The sequence below is a fragment of the Carcharhinus amblyrhynchos genome, chromosome 16 (assembly GCF_965287045.1).
Source record: "Carcharhinus amblyrhynchos chromosome 16, sCarAmb.v2.hapA, whole genome shotgun sequence".
Classification (NCBI taxonomy): domain Eukaryota; kingdom Metazoa; phylum Chordata; class Chondrichthyes; order Carcharhiniformes; family Carcharhinidae; genus Carcharhinus; species Carcharhinus amblyrhynchos.
This window is the reverse complement of record NC_137339.1, coordinates 46,742,660-46,764,503: the sequence shown is the minus strand read 5'-3', so window position 1 is coordinate 46,764,503 and position 21,844 is coordinate 46,742,660. Positions and strand designations below refer to the sequence as shown.

The 21,844-nt window shown below is 40.9% G+C and overlaps 1 protein-coding gene and 1 long non-coding RNA gene across 4 annotated transcripts; one reads left to right on the top strand and one right to left on the bottom strand.

Annotated features, from left to right (window-relative positions):
- Nucleotides 1–3,312: 3,312 nt before the first annotated feature.
- Nucleotides 3,313–9,549, bottom strand: LOC145353991 (uncharacterized). 2 transcript variants are annotated; one of them, XR_013888784.1, is made up of 3 exons: nucleotides 9,055–9,549; nucleotides 6,603–7,216; nucleotides 3,313–5,074 (listed from the first exon to the last, which is right to left on the bottom strand). It is a non-coding gene; the product is annotated as an uncharacterized LOC145353991 (long non-coding RNA). The 2 variants fall into 2 exon arrangements; XR_013888783.1 differs by having other exon boundaries at nucleotides 7,135–7,216.
- On the top strand, nucleotides 8,620–20,894 carry LOC145353990 (troponin C, skeletal muscle-like). 2 transcript variants are annotated; one of them, XM_080205057.1, is made up of 6 exons: nucleotides 8,620–8,705; nucleotides 15,767–15,824; nucleotides 17,673–17,816; nucleotides 17,931–18,045; nucleotides 20,219–20,355; nucleotides 20,447–20,894. In XM_080205057.1, the coding sequence occupies exons 1-6, from the start codon at nucleotides 8,703–8,705 to the stop codon at nucleotides 20,476–20,478; spliced, it is 489 nt and encodes a 162-aa protein (XP_080061183.1). In that variant the 5' UTR covers nucleotides 8,620–8,702; the 3' UTR covers nucleotides 20,479–20,894. The 2 variants fall into 2 exon arrangements, with proteins under 2 accessions (XP_080061183.1, XP_080061184.1); XM_080205058.1 differs by lacking the exon at nucleotides 8,620–8,705 and adding an exon at nucleotides 11,442–11,544.
- The last annotated feature ends 950 nt before the right edge of the window (nucleotides 20,895–21,844 follow it).

Sequence of the window (21,844 nt, the reverse complement as noted above, 5' to 3'; positions counted from 1 at the left end):
AATGCAGGTCCTTAACAGTGAAGAAATTGGAAAGTAGAATTGAGAAAAATATTGGTGATGTTTTGTGGATTAATTCAGGGTTGTGCAATGAAGTGGACTAATGGAGGTGTAACTGAGAAACATTTGTTATGATGTGATTGGAGCATTTTGAAGAAACAAAATGTGAGGTTACAGCATTTTGAAATAACTTATTGGAAATTAGGAAAGTGATTTAAGTAATGAGGAGGGATACATTAACCAGGCATAAAGTTTAGACATCCCACAACAGACATCATAGTTAGCTGATAGCAGTTTGTAAATTTTCAAAACTCCAGTTTAAATCAACAATGGAAATCTGATGTCCCATGTTATTCCTAATTGGAAATTGGCCTATAAGAAAGCCCTGTGGTTATCCTGCTGCAAATCAGAGCAGTTTTAATTTAAAACTGATAGCATAGAAACTTAGATTTGTATGAAACTTTAACTAGGGTGGGATTTTCTGGCTGCGCTCAGCTCAAGGCTGGAAAATCCCACCCAAGATCAATGGACTTTTGCATGGTCTGTGTCCTGCCTGCCATAATTCCTGTGGTGGATAGCATGGGAAAATTCCATGCCAGGACTTTAGGAAGTTCCAGCCATGATTGAATAGCAGAGCAGACTCGATGGGCTGAATGGTCTAGTTCTGTTCCTATATCTTATTGTTGTATGGTCTTATGGACTTAGGAGTGGGAGTAGGCAATTTGGACCTTCAAACTGCTCCACCATTCAATAAGGTAATAAGATCATGGTTGATCTGGTTTGGTTTCAACTGCACATTGCTGTCTGTCCCCCATAACCCTTGAAAACTGTTAAACTCTGCCTTGAATAAATTCATTGACCAGTCTCCATTGCTCTCTTGGGGAGAGATTTACTGCTATTAATTACTCCCTGACAGAAAAATGTTCACCTCATCTCAGTCTTAAAAGGGCTCAACCTGCGTCCCCTATTTCTAGTCTCCCCCACGAGTGGGAACATCCTGGTGCGTACCCTGTCAAGTCACTTCATGGTCTTAAATGTTTCAATATATCACCTTTCATTCTTCCAAACTTCAATGGACACAACCTGTTCAGCCTTTGTACATAGGATAAACCTTTCCTCTCCAGCCATCCACTTGAGAGGGAAGTTTAATGTTGTATCAAAAAAAAGCACCTCTGACAGTGCAGCATTCCTTCAGTACTGTGCTGAACTCTCAGCCTTGATTTTTGTGATTAAGTCTTGAAGTTGTATTTAAATCTGCAATCTTCTGACTCAGAGGTGAGAGTGCTACCTGCTGAGCCACAAATGACATATTGCGAAGTCTTCTGGAAATTAAATGGCAACTGGCAATCAATTATTAAGAAATTAATTGCAGTACATTTGGAAAATCATAATCTAATCAAATGGAGTCAGCATGACGTCATGAAAAGGAAATCGTGTTTGCCTAATGTATTAGATTTTTTTTGAGAAAGAGTTAGCCAAAGTGGATAGAGGGGAACCAGCAGATGTGTTGTATTTGGGCTCTCAGAAAGCACCTGACAAGGTACCTCATAAAAGGTTAAGTCATAAGACCCCTTGGTGTTAGAGGTAGTATATTGGCCAGGATAAAGAATTGACTAATGGGCTGGAAATAGTGAGTTTGTTTCCCTTATTTAAGGAAAGATATTATTTAATTGGAGGCAGTTCAGTGAAGGTTCACTACGATGATCCCCAATATGAAAGGATTGTCTCATGAGGGAAGGTCAAACAGACTGGGACTCTACTCATAGAAGAATGAAAGGTGATCTCATTGAAACTTATAAGATTCTTAAGGGACTTGACAGAGCAAATACTGAGAAGATGTTTGCCCTCATGGGGGAATCTAGGATCAGAGGGCCTAGTATCAGAATAAAGGAGCAGCAATTTAAGACTGAGATGAGGTGGAATTTCTTCTCTCAAAGGTTGTGATTCTTTGGAACTCTTTGCCACGGAGCACTATTGGGGGAGGGGGTGCAGAGTCCTGATTTTTGATCAGTAAGAGAATCAAGTATTATGGGGAAAGGGCAATAAAGTGGACATGAGGAATGTCAGATCAGCCATGATCCTATTGAGTGGCAGAGTAGGCTCGAGGGGCTGAATGGTCTGCTCTGGTTCCTATTCTTATGGTCTAAGGGGCAAGTCAAATGAATAGCAGGTGCCATTTGTTCACCAACTGCCGTAAATTCTGACCCAAAATTGTGTATGCAAGAAATTCACATGGATATAAAATACCTGATATCAAACCTCCCACTGCATGGCCAAGTGTTTGGAGCAGAATACATTTGGATGGGGATACACTTTGAATCCAATTTCATTAGAAAGCCATAAATTCTGTGCTTTTTTTCATTTCCATATAAAATTCCATCTTCATTGTGGCTTAATCTCAGGTGACGTGTTTATTTGTACCATTTGTATGATCCAATTTAGTTATTGGAATTTATAGTAGTAAGCATTGTCAGCAATGGGCAGACATTTTAATTATAATTGCTACATTAACCCTTGTGTCAACGTTTCCAATTTAAATTCATATCTATAATGATAATTGTCCCTGTAAACTCGCCATTATGTTACTCTATCCCAACGGTTGGTACTGCAGGGAGATACACAAGGACGTAAGCAATAGGTGCAGGGGTTCGACCTTTCGAACCCATTCTGCCATCCAATGAAATTGTAAATAATCTCATCTCCAACAACATTTTCCTGCACTATCTCTTGCACGTAGGGTTCGCCCAAACCAAATGTACGGCAGCGCTTCAAGAAGGCAGTTCACCACCATCTTCTCTAGGGCAATTAGGGATGAACGACAAATGCTTACCTTGCCATCAGTGTTCACAGACCATAAATGAACTTTTAAAAAATACTGATTAACCAGAGGGCTATATTTATACTACGTGATTTATGTTTACCTTATCAGGAGTAAATTTCCTTGTCCTTGGCTGTGTGCAACAACAGACGCCTACACAAAATCCGATGCATTCATCTGAATCTCACATATACTGTGAGCGTATCTGTGGAAAGCAGTCATCGATCTCCTTCCGTATGAGTGACCAGGCTGTCATCAGCCATCAGGCTGTCAGCAGTGCGGATTCCCTTTCACTCACCGCCTGTCCTGTCAAACATTCCGGACTTATCTCCTTTGAAAAGTATCCCTAAAATCCATGGCAGCTGCTTGTAACAAGAAACCAGGCTTTAAAATTTACTTCCCCGTATCTTGTTCGGACATGAAAGTAATAAATCAATGAATACACAGAAAGCATTCCATTTTAACTAAACTAATGGCCAATTTTCCTTGCTTCCAGATGAAAATCAATATACTTTTTATTCGATGATGTGTGTCTCCCGTGCAAAGTGGAACATAACTTCGGTCTTCTCTGCTATTTTGTTTACTTTCCAGAAATGCCTGGATTGACATGTATCTGGCAGAGAGGGAAAGCGGGACTCTCTGTGAACGACCTGATTAGAGTTCACCCAGGGCGAACGGGATTATAATATTATTTTAAAAACCAAACTGCAAATACAGTGATATCCATCAGAGGTGCAGATAATTACACCCATAACGGGGAACACACATCACAGCAAAATGCAGGTCCACCTATAACTGACAAATACAGCTACACATCATAAACAAATATAGGTAACCTCTGTAATGGATAGATACAGGTGCGCCCTTTATAAACAACTTCAGGTATATATTTACGAGACAAATACAAGTAGACACATCACAGACAAATACAAATACACACGCTGCAAGAAAATACAAATACCTCCTCTCAACAGTTAATTACAAGTATGCTCATCACGGACAAGTACAGGTGAACTCATCGTTGGCAAACGCAGGTATACACAATGCTGTAAAATACAAGTCAAATACTTGTCACAGACAAGGACAGGCGCACCCATATAGGATAAATGTAACACCTGTAACAGATAAATATGGGTACATACACCATAAATGCATTTGTACCCTTAACAGGCAAATAGAGGTATAAAAAAACACAAGTACACCTGCAATAGTCAAATATAGGTATACCCATCACATAAAAGTACAGATATAAATACAAACAAATATTTGCAACTAGGAAATATGTGCACACACATCACAGACGTATAGGGGTATACCAGTCATTGACAAACATAGGTACACCCAGCACAGGTGTATACAAGCATACTCTTAACAAATATAGGTATATCCATCTCAGACAAATACAAACATACCTGCAATAGATAAGCATACGTGTACCCATCATAAATGTACTCATTACAAACAAATACGCACTTAACAGACATACATCTCTCACAGAGAAACTACAGGTGATCTCTCTTGTGAAACGTTAATGCAAAGAATGTGAAAAACAACATAATTATCTGACATTTCTTATGATTATTCAAACATTATTCATAAAAAGCATGGATGATTCCATGTATATTTTAAATTATTTGAACTGTTGGTGAATATGAAATAAACTATTAAATCTTAACCCCCTTTCCCTCATATAGTTAATGCCCACCGAATTCAAATGGTATATACAGAGAATGAATGACCATATTGGCGTTCTGCATACTTTTAAGTCTGTATCAAAACAAAGACAAAATGAAACGTTATTTTAATCAATTCTTTCAATGGTGGACCATGCCATTCAATCCATCCATGGTTTGATATTTTTAGGCAAGCATCCATAATTATATCATTATTTAGAGATTATGTTTCCAAGTTAAAGCTTATTTATTAGATACAAGTGTACATTAACACTGCAATGATGTTACTGTGAAAATTCCCTCATCGCCACACTCCGGTGCTTCTTCAGGTACACTGAGGGAGAATTTAGCATGGCCAATACACTTAACCAACACATCTTTCAGACTGCGGAAGAAAACTGGAGCACTTGGAGGAAACCCACGCAGACACGGGAAAACATGCAGACTTCACACAATGACCCAAGTCGGGGAATCAAACCTGGTTCCCTGGCGCTGTGAGTAAGCAGTGCTAACCACTGTGCTGTTCAACTTGTACTTGTATAAAATTGATGCAATATGAAGATATCTACAGAAATTTTGTTTGCGTCTGAAAAATAAAAAACATAATTTCTAAATATCAAACAAGTAACATTTTTACTAAACCCATACTGACCACTTAACAACCCTCCTGATTTGCCCTCTTTAGAGAATGTAGAACAGTGCATTGCTATATTGCATCCTGGCCAATATTTATTCCTCAATCAACATCACAAAAACACGAAGAGGTGCAGGGTGAGAGAAAATCATTATAGGTCAGTGCTGTTGGTTTACCCATTTTTCAAAAGAACTTTTGAATATCGGCCTAAGTGTGTCTAGGCCCTGAGGGAGATGAGGATATGAGCATGTACAATGATTTTGTTCATGAAAGAAGATGGCCCTGTGGTCAAGGCTGTTAAACTTCCTTGGAATGTGGGTCATTAACAATGGAGAAATTGGCAAGTAGAGTTGGGAAAAATATTGGTGACGTTTTGTGGATTAATTCAGGGCTGTGCAATGGAGTGGACCAATGGAGATGTAGCTGAGAAACATTTGTTATGATGTGATTGGAGCATTTTGAAGGAGCAAAATGTGAGGTTACAGCATTTTGAAATAATTTAGTGCAAATGAGGAAAATGATTTAAATAATGAGGAAGGATAAATTAACCAGGCATAAAATTTAGACATCCCACAACAGACATCATAGTTAGCTGATAGAAATTTGCAAATTTTCAGAACTCCAGATTAAATCAACAATGGAAATCTGATGTCGCATGTTATTCCTAATTGGAAATTGGCCTATAAGAAAGCCCTATGGTTATCCTGCTGCAAATCAGAGCAGTTTTAATTTATAATGGATAGCATAGGAACTTAGGTCTGTATGAAACTTTAACTGGGGTGGGATTTTCTGTCTGCGCTCAGCTCAAGGCCAGAAAATCCCACCCGAGGTCAATGAACTTTTGCATGGTCTATGTCCTGCCTGCCATAATTTCTGTGCTGGATGGCATAGGAAAATTCCATGCCAGGACTTTAGGAAGTTCCAGCCATGACTGAATAGCAGAGCAGACTCAATGGGCTGAATGGTCTAGTTCTGCTCCTATATCTTATTGTTGCATGGTCTTATGGACTTAGGAGTGGGAGTAGGCAATTTGGCCCATCAAAGCTGCTCCACCATTCAATAAGGTAATAAGCTCATGGCTGATCTGGTTTGGTTTCAACTGGTTTACTCGGTAGTAAACGCCACTAGCTTTTGGAACGCTGTTCCTTTGTCAGGTGAGTGGAGAGTTCAGAACAGAGTGGAGAGTGATCAGAACTCTCCACTCACCTGACAAAGGAACAGCATTCTGAAAGCTAGTGGTGTTTACTAACAAATAAACCTGTTGGACTTTAACCTGGTGTTGTGAGACTTCTTACTATGTTTACCCCAGTCCAACACTGGCATCTCCACATCATGGTTTCAACTGCACATTGCTGTCTGCCCTCCATAACCCTTGAAAACTGTTAAACTCTGCCTTGAATAAATTCAATGACCAGTCTCCACTGCTCCCTTGGGGAGAGATTTACTCCTATTAATTACCCCGTGACAGAAAAACATTCACCTCATCTCAGTCTCAAAAGGGCTCAAGCTGCGTCCCCTATTTCTAGTCTTCCCCACGAGTGGGAACATCCTTGTATGTATCCTGTTGAGTCACTTCATGGTCTTAAATGTTTCATATGATCACCTTTCATTCTTCCAAACTTCAATGGACCCAACCTGTTCAGCCTTTATACATTGGATAAACCTTTTATCTCCAGACATCCACTTGAAAGGGCAGTTTAATTTTGTATAAAAAAAGCAACTCTGACAGTGCAGCATTTCTTCAGTACTGTGCTGAAGTCTCAGCCTTGATTTTTGTCATGAAGTCGTGGAGTTGTACTTAAATTGCCACACTCCAGTGCTTGTTCGGGTACACTGAGGGAGAATTTAGCATGGTCAATATATCTAACTGCACATCTTTCAGACTGTGGAAGAAAACCGGAGCACCTGGAGGACACCCATGCAGACACGGGGAAAACATGCAGACTCCAATTCAATGACTCAAGTCAGGAATCAAACCTGGGTCCCTGGTGCTGTGAGCAAGCAGTACTAACCACTGTGCCACCATGCCACTCAACTTGTACTTGTATAAAACTGATGCAATATGAAGATATCTGCAGAAATTTTGTTTGTGCTCTGAAAAGTAAAAAACATAAAAATAAAAAAAATTCTAAACATCAAACAAGTAACATTTTTACTAAACCCATACAGACCACTTAACCACCATCCTGATCTGCCCTCTTTGGAGAATGTAGGACAGTGCATGGCTATATTGTATCCTGGCCAATATTTATTCCTCGATCAACATCACAAAAACAAAACAGATTATTTGGTCATTATCACATTGCCGATTGGGGAAGTTTACTGCATGCATATTTCCTACATTACTACAGTCACTGTGCTATAAAAGTACTGAATTGGTTGTAAAGCACTTTAGGAATTCAGAGGTCAAGGAAGGTGCTAGATAAATGTAAGCTTTTCTCTATAAACTGTGTGGAAGGTAATTGGAAGAGTACACCAAATGATTATTTCATCTTAACCCGTTAAGGTGTCTCTTTAACTCTAAGAAGGTCAACTGTGTAAGAGTAAGACCTGAAACATTAAATTAGTTTATTTGTCCACGCTTGCTGCCAGACCTGCTGAGCATTTCTAGCATCTCCCCCTCTCTCCCTTATCCTTGCCGCCACCTCCACCATCACCTCGCCCAAACCCAACCCCAAGCTTTTCAGCATTCGCTGTATTTTACTTTTGTGGAGTAGCAAGAGTGGTTTATAAAATCCCAGAGCCTGAACTGTCAAACGTTCCCCACAGACTGCTACAGAGCTGACTGTGTGCGGATGCTGCGATACGAATTGTATATTAAAGATTATGCCCGCAATGTTCCCGAGAAAAAAAAGACAGTACTTCTCAATTTTATAAAAACGGTTTCCGGCATCAAAGATCTGGAAGGGCGCGTTAACCTGTCCTTTCGCTTGCAAACACGGCCATTTCCAGGATTTCATTCCAGATGTCCAGTTTTTTGGAAAGGTTGTTTTTCGCTGGCTTTGAACTAATTTCCAGTGCAGAATGGTTGCTGATAAAAAGGGCAGCCCGAGGCTGGGACTTTTGGTTAAAAGCGACAATGATTGAAAAGGAAAGTCTTTACAATAGGCCCCAAGATTGAGTCTACTTATATATCTTGGTACATGACTCAGATACACTGAGTCATTTTCTGATGCGTAGAATCCCGCACACATCGCTGTTAATAGATATTAATATAATTCGTTTTTGGTTAACTGACGTTAGATAGCTAATGACTAAACCGGATCTCTACTATAGAGCCACATTCTGAAGTGTTTTGGAATTTGACCTGAATCAGGCTCTTTATATAGCTTGTTTCGGCCGGAGACCTCCCTCGTAAGGTTGTAAAAAGAGAACACGTGCCCAAGTCGCATTCTCACTATTGGCTTTTCTACAAGCAAGGTCATGGATGCTAAAATCTCACTGGATATTCGGCTAATTAAAGAAAGAGGGCAGGTTAAAAGCTGAGCACACAAAAAAGACTAGCTATCTAGTAGGAGTGGTGGAGGAAAGGCGTTTCAATTTAACCTGAGTTTCTGTGCCGCCCTAATAAGCCAGGACAATGGTAAGCATACACATTAAATTCATGTTTCCAATGTGTTGTTTCATTAATTTCAGCGCCATGATGATCTCATCCAGTTTGTATGAAATCGCTCCTGTAGCGTATATAATAATATAGAGTAAGATTTTTCGGTTAAATCGGTGAAAACCGCTTGGCTCTGTGCACAATTCGAACTGTCCAAAATGATACTTTTAAAAACTCGTACTGGAAGTTCAGCTACTAATTTAAAATAAAAGATAATCAGGGAGAAAGAAATGGTGTTAAATACATTATTAAGGCAATCAAACTAAGCAAGCAAATGAATGGGAAGGTAACGGCATCGTGCGCCACAAAACAAATAAACCCAGATTACCTGCAGCGAGGTTCAACAGGACCATCAACTGGGACAAAACAGAAAATCGATCGTCAATTTCAAGTAATCTGGATTTTGTTGTGTAAAGAAGCAACAATATTTTGAAATTGCAGATCGGCAGCAGGATGATTTGCAAAAGGAAAATTTGCACAATGTGCATTTCAATTTTGTTTAAAAAAATAAGAAAATTCAACTCCAGAGATGCAGCCTCTTCAAAGGGAAATGTATTTAAATTAATGCTTTTGCTAACAGAGCTCCAAGTGAAAGCTCCAGGTGGTAACAGACTAAACAAATAAAAACAATCTCCAGATTAATAGAGGCAGAAAAATTCAGGCGTCTTACTTTCAACATCCTAAACACATAATGTAGACAAACAACGAGAGACAAAGATTAGAAATAGTCAGATTGCTTCCCGGTGTTTTTTTGCTTTCTGTCAATTTTCCTGTGAATGGAATGGAATGGTTTCTTCAAGAGCTCGCACCGACCCGCTGTACGCGCAAGAGCGAAGGAAACAGATAAAAAGTGGAAGATTCGCGATATAAATAGTGAAATGAAGGACTCCTTCACTTACGAGGCACATTCCTGTGGCTAAAGTTTCTGGATTAAGAGAGTCGCTCATCAGGGAGCTTCGGTTTTCCGCCTTCTCGACCTTTAATGGACTAGCTGATTTGGAAATGTTGGCAGAAAAAAAAGCGGAGAAACAAGGCTTCGCCAGACATTTTGCATATATATATGAAGGGTACATGTGCAATGCCAGTTGGAGACACTTCATTTAATGCTCTCAAACTAAACTGAAATATCACTGAATAACTTGTCCTGAGTTTAGATTGCAACGCAAGTGTAAGTAAGTCTCACCAAAAATATTGACAATCGCTTTTATTTGATTGAGAGAGCCAGGGAGAAATGAATGCGCATTGAAATGATAATGATAATTTGCATCGCTGACTGCAAAAGATAGAAGTTTGGACCTGGGCTGATTATGTTTAATGGCGACTGATCTAGTCAGATATTTAATTCACCCGGAGTAATGGTGTATCAAGTGAAACTCCAAGTACAGCCAACATTTCTCAACTTGCTGATGACTTCAAGCCTTAGGCTCTTTCCCATCTAATTTAAACCTCTGAAGGAGGAGTCTCCAGACGAGTCCGATTGCCCTATTTTGGAAAAGGGAATCTTGAGCCTTCCAGTTAAAAATATCTCATCTCTTCTATCACAAGATCGCTCCGATATGCCAAACACTTGCCTCGTTGAAATCGGCTGCCACCCAGTGACATCGGACTGGAGCCATTTAGAGGTCAACCTATTCGCTCAATAATATTATAAAAATGAAACACTCCCATTTAAAGTAACTCCCGACATTCATTCTCAACCACACATGAAATATGTGGGGTTATGGGGGTAGATCTTGTGGAAAGGGATGTGTCTGGGTAAAATGCTTTTTTGGAGGGTTGGTGCAAACTCGATGGCCTGAATGGCCTCCTTCCGCACTGTGGGGACTCTGTGGCCCTAGCGTTTGAGGTCTCTGGGTCTGTACTCAACGGAGTTTAGAAGGATGAGGGGGCATCTCTTTGAAATTTACGGAATACTGAAAGGCCTGGATAGAGTGGACCTGCAAAATATGTTTCCATTATTAGAAGAGATTAGGATCCGAGGGCATAGCCTCAGAATAAAGGGATGAATTCAGATGAGGGGGAATTCCTTCAGCCAGAAAGTGGTGAATCTATGGAATTCATTGCCACAGATGCCTGTGGAGGCAAGGTCATCGAATGTATTTAAGACAGTTTCTTGATTGGTAAGGGGATCGGAAGTTACAGGGGAAAGCGGTTCAGAAATATATCAGCCATGATTGAATGACGGAGCGGACTCGATGGGCCAAATGACCTAATTGTGCTCCTATATCTTAAGGTTTTATTCAATATTTTCAGTTGAAGTACACTCCAGTTTGAACTATTGCATGACACTAAATTGCACCATATTTAACAATTGGTTGTTGTCAAATAGTCCCCATCCAATGCATAAAAAAAAGACAAATGGACCAATGAATCTTCACTGGGTTGATGATGGGACACACTGAGCTCATGTTAACCCAACTGGCCGGTGGGGGAAAATGCGTGCGGTCGGTTGGGACGAAGGTTTTTATATGTCGCCCAATATAACTCTCCTTGGATCTGAATGGCAAAGAATGGGGTGATGTGGAAAATCTTGCCAGTTTGTCAAGGAGCAGGATAGGTTAAAATTGCCCCGGAATCGCCATCCCCTGGACTAAGACAGTGTGATCCGGATGTTCTCCATTAACCACTCTGCTTCCTGGCCTGTATCTTTTTTTTGCCCACTCAGCAAGTGAGTTTTTTTTTCTTCTTACCGCGATCTGATTTGCTGCTGGAGAAAGCCGACGTCGGCTGGATTACTAAGGTAAATTTACACTCCAAGTGACATTTATACTGTCGCCACTGCCGAAGTCAGGAGTAGAGGTTGTCAAAAAAAGCCGAGGTAAGAAAACGTTGTGCACGTTTATTTAAACCAAATTATATGGGGACCAACCTCAGGAGGATAAGAAATCAACTAGCAGCAATATAAAAGGAAAATACTGCGGATGCTGGAAACCTGAAATAAAAGCAGAAACTGCTGGATAAACCCAGCAGCTCTGGCAGCATCCGTGGAGAGAGAAACAGGGGTAACGTTTCACATCTAAGTGACTCTTCTACAGATAGCACGGGTTGCTTTACTGCAATGTATTGAGATGTGCACTTATATTTCTGCCTTTCTTGCAACGCTGTTCATTATGCAGAGAACATTATTTTCCTTTAGGCAGATAAGCAATTGCATCTCCCTCACTTGTTTTGGTTATTTTAAAACAGTCCCTGTAGGTGCCAAGGTCTATTCGGATTTATGCCGCGGATTCTCGATGGTTTACATGAGCTTGGTCCTTGTGTGGTCTGGCTGGCGTACAGTGAGGGGGAAAGAATGTGCAGTGCCTAACTGCTGAGATGCATTGGGTTTCAGTGCTGATCAGAATTGTCCCCCGCTCTCAATTGCTTTTAGACAAAAACAGTTATATCCATTTCAGTTAGATGACCATCTTGAAATTAACGATCAAAGCAGCCGATGTATGGCGTAATTATCTTGCTTTGCTTGTTTAGAATCGATAAACTGAGATTAGGATAACATTAGACAGTAATATGAAGATATCATTTTGTGTACCACCGGCGGATATTCCAACAAATCCAGGCGTAATTTATTCGCTTCCCTGATCCCATTATTTAATTCACCACTTTCCCAAATCTTTTGGAGCGTGAGATCAATAATTTTTTCTAAATTATAGGTATCAAACGATATAGGGCTAAAAAAAACTAAATGGAGATGAGGTACACACAGATTAGCCCTATTCTAATTCGGTGAAGGAGCCGGGACTGAATGACATTATCCTGTCCCTATATTGCCATTATACAAGGCAATGAACCTGCCTTTTACTCTGTCACTGCATGGCCATTGATGAACTTGCATTTCTCTGTCATGTTAAACCCTGGCTGGCGTTTCCCCTTTAGAGTCAGAGTGTCATTGTTTTGGATAAGAGTCTCACATTGCGCATGAACTGGAGATTCAGTGGGTTCAGTACTGTTACAGAGGCCGGCGCCGCTGTCAATGTTGGAAGAGAGAATTTCACAAGAGGCAGATTTGGGGGAAACTTAATGTTTCAACAACCTGTGGCACCCATGTAGAAAGGGGTAGTGAGGGATCAAATTCTTTCTGGTAACTAAATTGAGTTGGGGTCTGAATGGGGTCTTTTTACCTCTACGGGTGAGCATCGTTGCGGGGGGGGGGGGGGGGCGGGGTTGGTGATACCATTTTCTAGAAGCTCATAAATGCCAGTCTCAAAAGCCGTGGACGCTGGATTAGGTGACTCGCCTCCTGATTTCCCACATATTCTCCACCTTATAAGGCACGACAAGTCAGGGGTCGTATGGAATAATCTCCACTTGTTTGGATGGGTGAGACTGTAACAGCATCAGGAAGATGGGCTAGTCTTTCTGGTCTGCTATCTGACCTGAAGTTCAGCAAGGATTGGACCACATCGGCTCACGCTTGGGATAATGCCAGGCATAATGAAATGGGTAGCAGCTGAGAATATCTTGAGAGTGCCTAAAGGAGTGAGAAGAGTGGCAGAGGAGGAATCTTTAAAAGGTTGTAAGACGTAATGCAATGCTGTGTGCTAAATTTAGTAGCAACATTATAAGATTGTGCTGGAACAACCATTTATAGAAATATAGTCTATTCGGCTAAAGTTATATAGCACATGGGGTGGGGGTGGAACGGCTGAGAGTGGGGTTGTGGTCTGGTGGACCATTATTGTTAGCCAGCTCTTATAACATTCGCTTAGCAATTGGAAAGCTGGTTTTGGGCACTAAATTGTATGTCCATTGGCATTATGGTGCAATCTCGCACACCTCGTCCTGTACATGTCACGCCAATGAGGAGGTTAGAAATCTGTTTGAGTTTATGGAAAAGAGAGGGAATTCGTTTTCGAAGTAGAACAACTGGAGAAAGCAAACTGTAAAGTGCCTCAGGAATACAAGACCCCGATGGAGCCCCATGCACAACGGTATACATCTTATTACAGGAGGGGTTTCATTGTCTCTGATTCATAGTGCCCGGCACAATATAACTGTCTGACCTGACCCGAGTTATAATTTCGCTTTTGTATCACTGCACACAACTAGTCACCTTGGTGGAAATTTCCTTTGTATAACCACATCCTTCAATAGTATCATCTCTACTTAGTCTTTGAACATTCTATTCGTGGCCGTACCTGCTGTGTGCGATATGTTCTGTCAGTCAGGTTTGTGATGTGTTGCATTTGTGATGTCCGGATTTAGATGCAGAGGCTATCTTCTGTTGGTTTTATTCAGGATTGGGGGCGGATAATGACCATTAGTATAGTTCCATTTCTACTTTTCAATGTATTAATTCCTTTGGATGGCACCTTCGTATTATGCAGATATTATTACAATACAGAAATAATTACAACACAGAAATAATTACAATACGCAAATCACTAAAATACAGAAATAATTACAATAGGAAATAATCACAATTGAGAAATCATTACAATACGGAAACAATTACAATAATATTGAAATAATTACAATACAGAAATAATCTTGAGGCACGGGCGCAAGCAGTTTTAATCTATTCCGATAATTTTATGTTTCTATGCTTGCTGGGTAAGATTGGTAGGAAAAAAAGAAGCAAAACTTTAAAATGTCCCCCAAGGCCCAGCGGTGCGAGTGGTCAATTCGGGTTGCTTTGAACTCTTTTAGCAGAGACAGCACTCATTTGTTAAACTTTCCAAATATCAATCTAATGGTAATAATCAACTTAACGGACTTCCTTTAGGAATAAAAGTTTATTTGAAATGAAAAATAAACAGGTAGGCTGTCCCATTGGGTTTGACAATGGGATAGTAAGAGGTGGCACCCTTGAGGAGTATGCAAACACCCACTCGTACCTCAGAACATTGTACCGGTGATATCGAAACTGAAAAAAATGTTCTGAGTCAGTCTGGTTATTACACAGGCCTGAGCAATCCAATGGTTTTGGAGGAGAAAATCTGTCAGGGTTCAAAAAGCCCCAAAACTCAGAGAATCAAACAGACGAAGAAGTAATTGGAGATGTAGCTGAAATGTTCCCCTGAAGACCTTCTTAAGAGTAATGCTCCCAGAGTGAATTAATTGGAGAATAGGAGTTGTTGGTCTAGTAGGAAACTACAGTTTGACTGCTTCATGAGGTTCTATTTGCTCCAGAATATCTGGACTTAGTTAACTTTGCCTGCCTAAAAATTACCAGAGGTCAAAACTTTCGTTAGAGCGACATTATCCCGTGTTTACGCTGCCCCCCAAAAAGAACGGTGCAGGGAAGTACCCGCTTAAAGAATGGTGGGAATGGGCTGACTTAATTCTGGTTACACTTGCTTATCTAAATTATAAGTTGCTGTTTCGATAAAAAAAACTAAATCCGTTTGGAGTTGTTACAAGTCAGTTTTGATCGAATGGAATGGCGGAACACACGCGAGGGTCTGAATGGTCTATTCCTGATCTTTTGAGAAGTCTATTATATGTACAAAAGCTTGGAACTATTCAGCGGACTTCTTCAGCATCTTCAAAGACCAAAGAAATAGGTGGCTATTTCGGATCCAGATCAGAAGATTAACTTTATACATTTGCTGATGTGCAGCTGCTTGTGCGATGTCAAGTAGCCAAGAGAGCCGATAACACAGAGAACCTCCAGCGGTGAATTAAAATAGGCGGAGATACAGGAGCTGCATTGCTAGCTCTGACTTCACGCTGGCAAGTTGATACCAGTAACGATACAAAGCCAGTAAGAACTGTTGTCCGAGCCACCTGTACCAAAGGTGCATTTTAACAGAGAGCGTCGATGTATAAATGAACAGATCCATTCTGGCTGAAGATTTTTATGTTTCTCTGTTCCACTGGTCCTGGTCTCTGCAACTTCTCCGAAAACAGTGGTACCTTCAGCCAGCTGGTAAAGATTGAACAGGGCATGGCTCTTGATTTCTGTCAGAAAGCAATATCTTTTTGTTTAATCTTGCTCGATAATTCTCTTTATTTCTAGCCGAGGGAAGTCTGAATTATATTTCTTCTTCATCTCAAATTAGCACTCTGTTGGCCACTTAACCAAATCTCTTCTCTTTCAGCCAATGACAGAACAACAAGCAGACGCGAGGTCTTACCTCAGCGAGGAAATGATCGCTGGTGAGTGCAAGATTCTAGGTGACGCTTCGTGTGTAAAGGTTCAGATCGCATTTTCAGAGAAGAGTTGATTATCAGATTGGGCGTTGTACTTCAGGACATCAGACTTATTAATACACCAACAGTGGCTGAGTGACAGGACTCGCCCCTCCAAAGCCGAAGGCTGTTGGTTTAAGTCCTATTCCAATAACTTGAACAGATAAATAACCCAGGCTGATACTCCAGTTAGTACTGAGGGAATACTATACTGTCAGGTGTTAGTTAAAAATGGCACTGTTCAATAAAGAGCAGAAGTAGATTCCCCAGTGTCCTTATTATCCCGCTGTCAATATCTGTAAATGAGATTGTGGATTATCTCATTCCCATTTTTAAGGATCTTGCTGTGATCAAACTGACAGCTACACTTCAACAGTCGCAACACCTCAGAAAAGTATTGATTTGTCTATAAAGAACTTTGGGAAGCAGTACGGCCATGAAAGGCACCCTATCAAAACAATTCTTTCTAAAGTAAGCAGGCATTTTTATTTCGTTTGCACACAAATTTAGAAGGTAGTATTTATTTTTGGTGATTTCATATACTGGCCCAAAAGAACTCTGCTTTGAAAGCAATCAGGATAGAAAACAAAATCCCACAATATGTACCATTGTGGGTTGTCTTTGGGTTTGAGGATGGCATTTTCTCAGGGTCCCTAGTTTCTTCCATGGGTCTTCATATGACTGAACAGACTGATTATCAACCTATAGACCTTCGAACACACGAGGCAGGAATGGGACCCCCAGTGTTGTGTGTATTATATAGACTACTTTTGTTTCCTGATGTTATTTTTTCAACTACCTCCCCCTCACCCCCCTACCACCACCCCCACCACTTTGGAGTAGCCAAGACAAGTACTGTGGATGAAGCAGCCATGCAGGGGGTTGGAAACTGGTTACAGAAGTAAAGAATCAATCATTTTCAAAAGGAGACATTTAAGGGTATTATCTCTGTGGGTCAGCTTAGTGGTTTGACCTCTGTAGTGCGTATAGTTGTGTCGGTCTCAGGCCTCAGGCTGGAGGAAGATTGTGGTGGGGAAGGGAACAGATGGGGTAGGAAGTGTAGGAATCAATGAATAGAAGAGAATGTTTGACTTACATCAGTATGACATTAATTATTTATGATTGTATTAATTAATTCAAAAACATTTCAGTATAATGTGTAAATTAGCAATCTTGGCAACATGAACCAGTGGTATTGTTTCACCTATTTCCCAATCAGTGTAAAATAGCAAACACTGCACTATGATTGATATTTTGGTTTCCTACAGAGTACTAAAATCTCAGGTGGTAACAGTCCTCAGTAACATTCATGTAGAACATAAATTCCAGCATTGACCTTTTGGGGTGAATGGTCTGTTTCTCAGCTGTAAATACCATGTACTATGTGACACCAGACCAGCACTGATTTTAATTACACTACATGTGAATGGCTAGGCAAAGATGTGTATGGGTCAGCATGGTGGCACAGTGGTTAACACTGCTGCCTCATAGCACCAGGGGCCTGGGTTTGAGTCCCAGCTCGGGTCACTGTCTGTGTGGAGTTTGCATGTTCTCCATGTGTCTGCATGGATTTCCTCCAGTTTCCTTCCACAGTCCGAAAAAGTGCTGGTTAGGTGCGTTTATCATGCTGAATTCTCCCTCAGTGTATCTGAACATGCATCGGAGTGTGGCGACCAGGGGATTTTCACAGTAACTTTTGTAACCCTACTTGTGACACTAATGCATAAACTTTAACCATTGACTGACCCAATAGTTACACTTCTTTGCAACAGAGTAAATCTAATAATTATATAATACTTTCATTTATTTTCATAGAGTTTAAGGCCGCGTTTGACATGTTTGATGCTGATGGTGGTGGTGACATCAGCACCAAGGAGTTGGGTCAAGTGATGAAAATCCTGGGTCAGAATCCCACCAGAGAAGAGTTGGATGCCATCATTGAGGAAGTGGATGAAGATGGTAAGAAGGCATTTGTCAACACTTAGCAATTTGACCTTTCTTGAACTTCAGTTTTCTCAGATACTCATGGTTAACAATGGACAGATTTTATACTTCACTGTCCTCTTACTTTAGGAAGCGGCACCATTGACTTTGAAGAGTTCTTGGTGATGATGGTGAGGCAGATGAAAGAGGAGGCGAAAGGAAAGTCTGAAGAAGAGTTGGCAGAATTCTTCCGTGTATTCGATCAGTGAGTTCGATCTTATACTACATTGACAGAACTGTAGCCATACAGAAACACCATTGAGGGAGCAGCTTCACAACGTATACTATAGAACGAAAGGACACAGCTAACGACCATTAAGTAAATGGAAAATTGCATCAACTTGAAGCTAAAATAATTTAACTAACCATTTTAGAAATGAAGCATATGGAAAATAGAGTAGTACAACACGGAACAGGCCCTTTGACTCATGATGTTGTGCCATATATTATGAAATTCAGCTTTGAATATCATTAACTAAATTTGGTAGAAGCAATACGTGTGACATGTTCTTGGCTTTTAACATTCGTTTAAAATGTGCCATTCTGCTCAATTTTCTGGTATGTGTTTTAAAATAATCTAGAGGAGAGATAGCAGAGGCACTGTTATGAATAGGGAAGTTACATATTACTTGGAAGGTACGGCTCTTGGTGGGTAGAGGAACAGAGGAATCACAGAGTATGGGAAATTTATTCATAGCAACAGGAGGCATGAAATGGTGTTCCAACAGGGTCAATGCTGGGAACACTGCTGTTCACAATTTAACACTTCATTAGAAAAAGGTGGTGTAGCATCAGAGGACTGATTAAATGTTAATATAATTCATATATTTAAGAAGGGAGGCAGAGCGTGACCAATTACCATAACATCACTGATACAAAAAGTAATAGAATTCCTACTGAAGGAGAGAATAGAAGAACATACAGAAGAGAAAAATGCAATTACTTGCTTTATTTCAAACAGAAACTCAAGCGTGACCAGCTTACTGAATTTTTGAGGGGGTAAGAGAGATGGCAATGCAGTAGATTTAGTTGATCTGGATTTCCAAAAGAACTTTAAAAAGGTGCTCCATAATCGTCTAATGACTAAGGTCACATAATCGTTAAGGGACAAGTGGCAGAATGGATTGCTACCTGGCTTCAAGACGGGAAACAGAGGGTAGGAGTACAGGGCAGTTCCTCCATGTGACAGATGCGAAGTGCTGTTCCAAAAGCAGCACTGCTGGGACCACTGCTGTTTGTATAAACAGCTTTGACCTTGGAATCAAACACACAATTTGGGGCAATTAGGGAGGATAATAAATACAGAGGGGCTGTAATAATTTAGAGTAGATAGTAATAAACTTGACTTTGGTGCATAACTGACAAATTAAGTTCCGCAAACCCCTGCAGTCCCGAACCCCCAGCAGACTGGTCACCCTCCCCCCACCCCCACACACACATACACCCCGCACCTCCCCACACCCACCCCCACCGCCCCACTGCCACCAACCACCCCACCCCCCACCTCCCCCCCCCCCCCCACCCCCTCCCCCGTGACCCCTGCCCCAGCCTGCCCTGATCACTGGCCTTCTTCCTTTCTCCACTGTTCCTGGTTGTGGAGTGGCAGTGGTACCCTCCCACCCCCACCAATTGTCTCCCTCAAAGGTCCTGCCCCCTTGACACTGGCCCATGCCAATGGGCAGTGTGAATGTGCTCCCAGGCATTGGCAGTTTGGCCTTGGGCTGTGCCAGGGGCACAGACTGACACTGCCAAGGTGCCAATACCCAGGTGGCACTCCCCGCTGCCAAAACCTCTGGGGTGCCCCGATTGCCTCCTTCACTATAGCAGGGCTGGGCTGCTAGTTCCCTGATAGAGGGGAGCTACTGTAATCCCTGCTAGAGTGAACCACTCTGGTGGAGATGAGATGCTAGTGGGCCTGGAGACTTCAGTTCTAGGCCTGCTAATGAAATCTAAATTATATTTAAATAATCATTTAAATGGTCCTGGTACTTCTCCACCAATTTCCAGTGCGGAGTTGACCCTGCCAGAAATCCAATGCTGGGAGACGCTATCGGGATGGGAACGCATGTGCGACCCCTCTGAATCAGCCAACACGACAGTCTCCTGGCCTGCTGTGGTAAAGAATTAGTGCGATGGGATGGGAGAATTGTGGCCATGGGTCCCAAAGTTCTCCATTGGGATTTCCTTGCATCACATTTGGGTCTTTAAAGACCAATTGGTGGAAATTGATTATGTGGTTAGTTTATATGATGTAACCTATCAGATTGGCAGGAGGTGAAAGTAAATAGACCTGGATCTTTTCTTGACTAGCAATTGTTATATTCCTAGGGAGGATAACATGATAAGTTGGAGATTCATACTTTGTATGTTGATTCCAGGAATTGTGATGGTTTCATCGATCGTGATGAGCTGAAACAAATCATCATGACTGGTGGGGAGCATGTTACAGATGACGAAGTTGATGAACTCATGAAGGAGGGGGACAAAAACAATGACGGAAAACTGGACTTTGATGGTATGTACACAAATAATGTGAATAAAACTCAGGTTTTCCTGTTCTATATATCAGATTAAGCTTTCAATCAAATCCCCTCTTTCCTTTACAGAGTGGTTGAAGATGATGGAAAATATCCAGTAAATGACCAACATTCCTCAGCAACACATTACTGTCTCATTTCTTAAGGAATCTTTGAAATGTTACCTTCCACCTGTCTTATACAAAAGCAATTACTCCTTTTGACGTATGGCTCGGCCTTGCTTCCAAGATCACCAAACATCAATAAGTTCACAATTTAATGAGTCATGTCTTATTGCCCTTCTGTAGCCAACTGATCAGACATCTGAAATATATACGACGACTGCAAAGAATGCAAAATCTCTGAGACAGGACTGCTGCTACACATAAAGCGTGCTAGCATTGCTGCTACAGTTCACTCATATAGAGGAAGAAGCAACCTCCTACGTATGAAACTCCTAATGATTTTGCAACCAGCGTAGAACACAGTGCCGTATATTCAAAACCCTTTCCTAATAAAGTTAATGTCATATTTTTCAGCCAGTGGCTGTGGCATTTCATTTGGTGAATGATGTGCTTGGAGTTGTCCGGATTTTTATTCTTCATTTTCAATAAGTAACAAAGTTCAATTGAATCCTCCCAGTGAAGTTTTCATGTTGGTAAAAAAGACTTGCATTTACATTGTGCACCTTCCACAACCAATGTGTAGTTCGTGTTCTAGCAGGAAACATAGAAGCCAATCTACATGTAGCAAACTCCCGCATACAGCAATGTGATAACGATAAGATAATCTGCTTCTGTCATAGTGAGTGAAGAATAAATATTAGCTCGGACACTGGAGCCAACTCTCCTGTTCTTCTTCAAAATGGTGCCATGGGATATTTTGTGTCCACATTTAACATCTCACCCAAACTACAACACCTCTGACAGTACAACACAGTTTCAGATTTACATAATATTAGCCTTGATTTTTCTGTGCGAGTATTGGAGTGGGGCTTGAACTCACAACTTTTTGACTCACAGATGAGAGTGTTTCCAGCCAAGCCACAGGACAAGTTGGCATTATTTGCCAAAATTCTCACTAATATCTACTATAAATAAATTTGTGCAATTCTGTTTAATTCAAATCAGTAAGCAAACCTATGAAAGCAGCAAATGAGAATTACAAAGACAAATATATCCCTATAGTTAGTTCCAAAGTTAAATTGGATTCCAACTCGGCAAAAATGTAAACTCAAAACTCTATAATGTTTGGGTTAATTATTGAACATCAGAACATAAGTAGAAGAAGTTGATCATATACGGTAGCCTCTAGTACCTGCTTTGCCATTCAATATGATAACACTGCTCTGCCTCAACTTTTCAATGTCTTTCATATCTTTAGATTCACACAGAGGTCAAAAATCCATCACAGTCTTAACTACACTCAGCAACAGAGTATTTACAAACATCTGAGGGACAATATTCCAAAGGTCTACAACTCTCTGAG

Coding starts and splice junctions, on each gene's coding strand:
- LOC145353990 (XM_080205057.1), top strand. Junction 17,817..17,930: donor TGAGGAAGTGGATGAAGATG/GTAAGAAGGCAT, acceptor CTCTTACTTTAG/GAAGCGGCACCATTGACTTT. Junction 20,356..20,446: donor CGGAAAACTGGACTTTGATG/GTATGTACACAA, acceptor TTTCCTTTACAG/AGTGGTTGAAGATGATGGAA.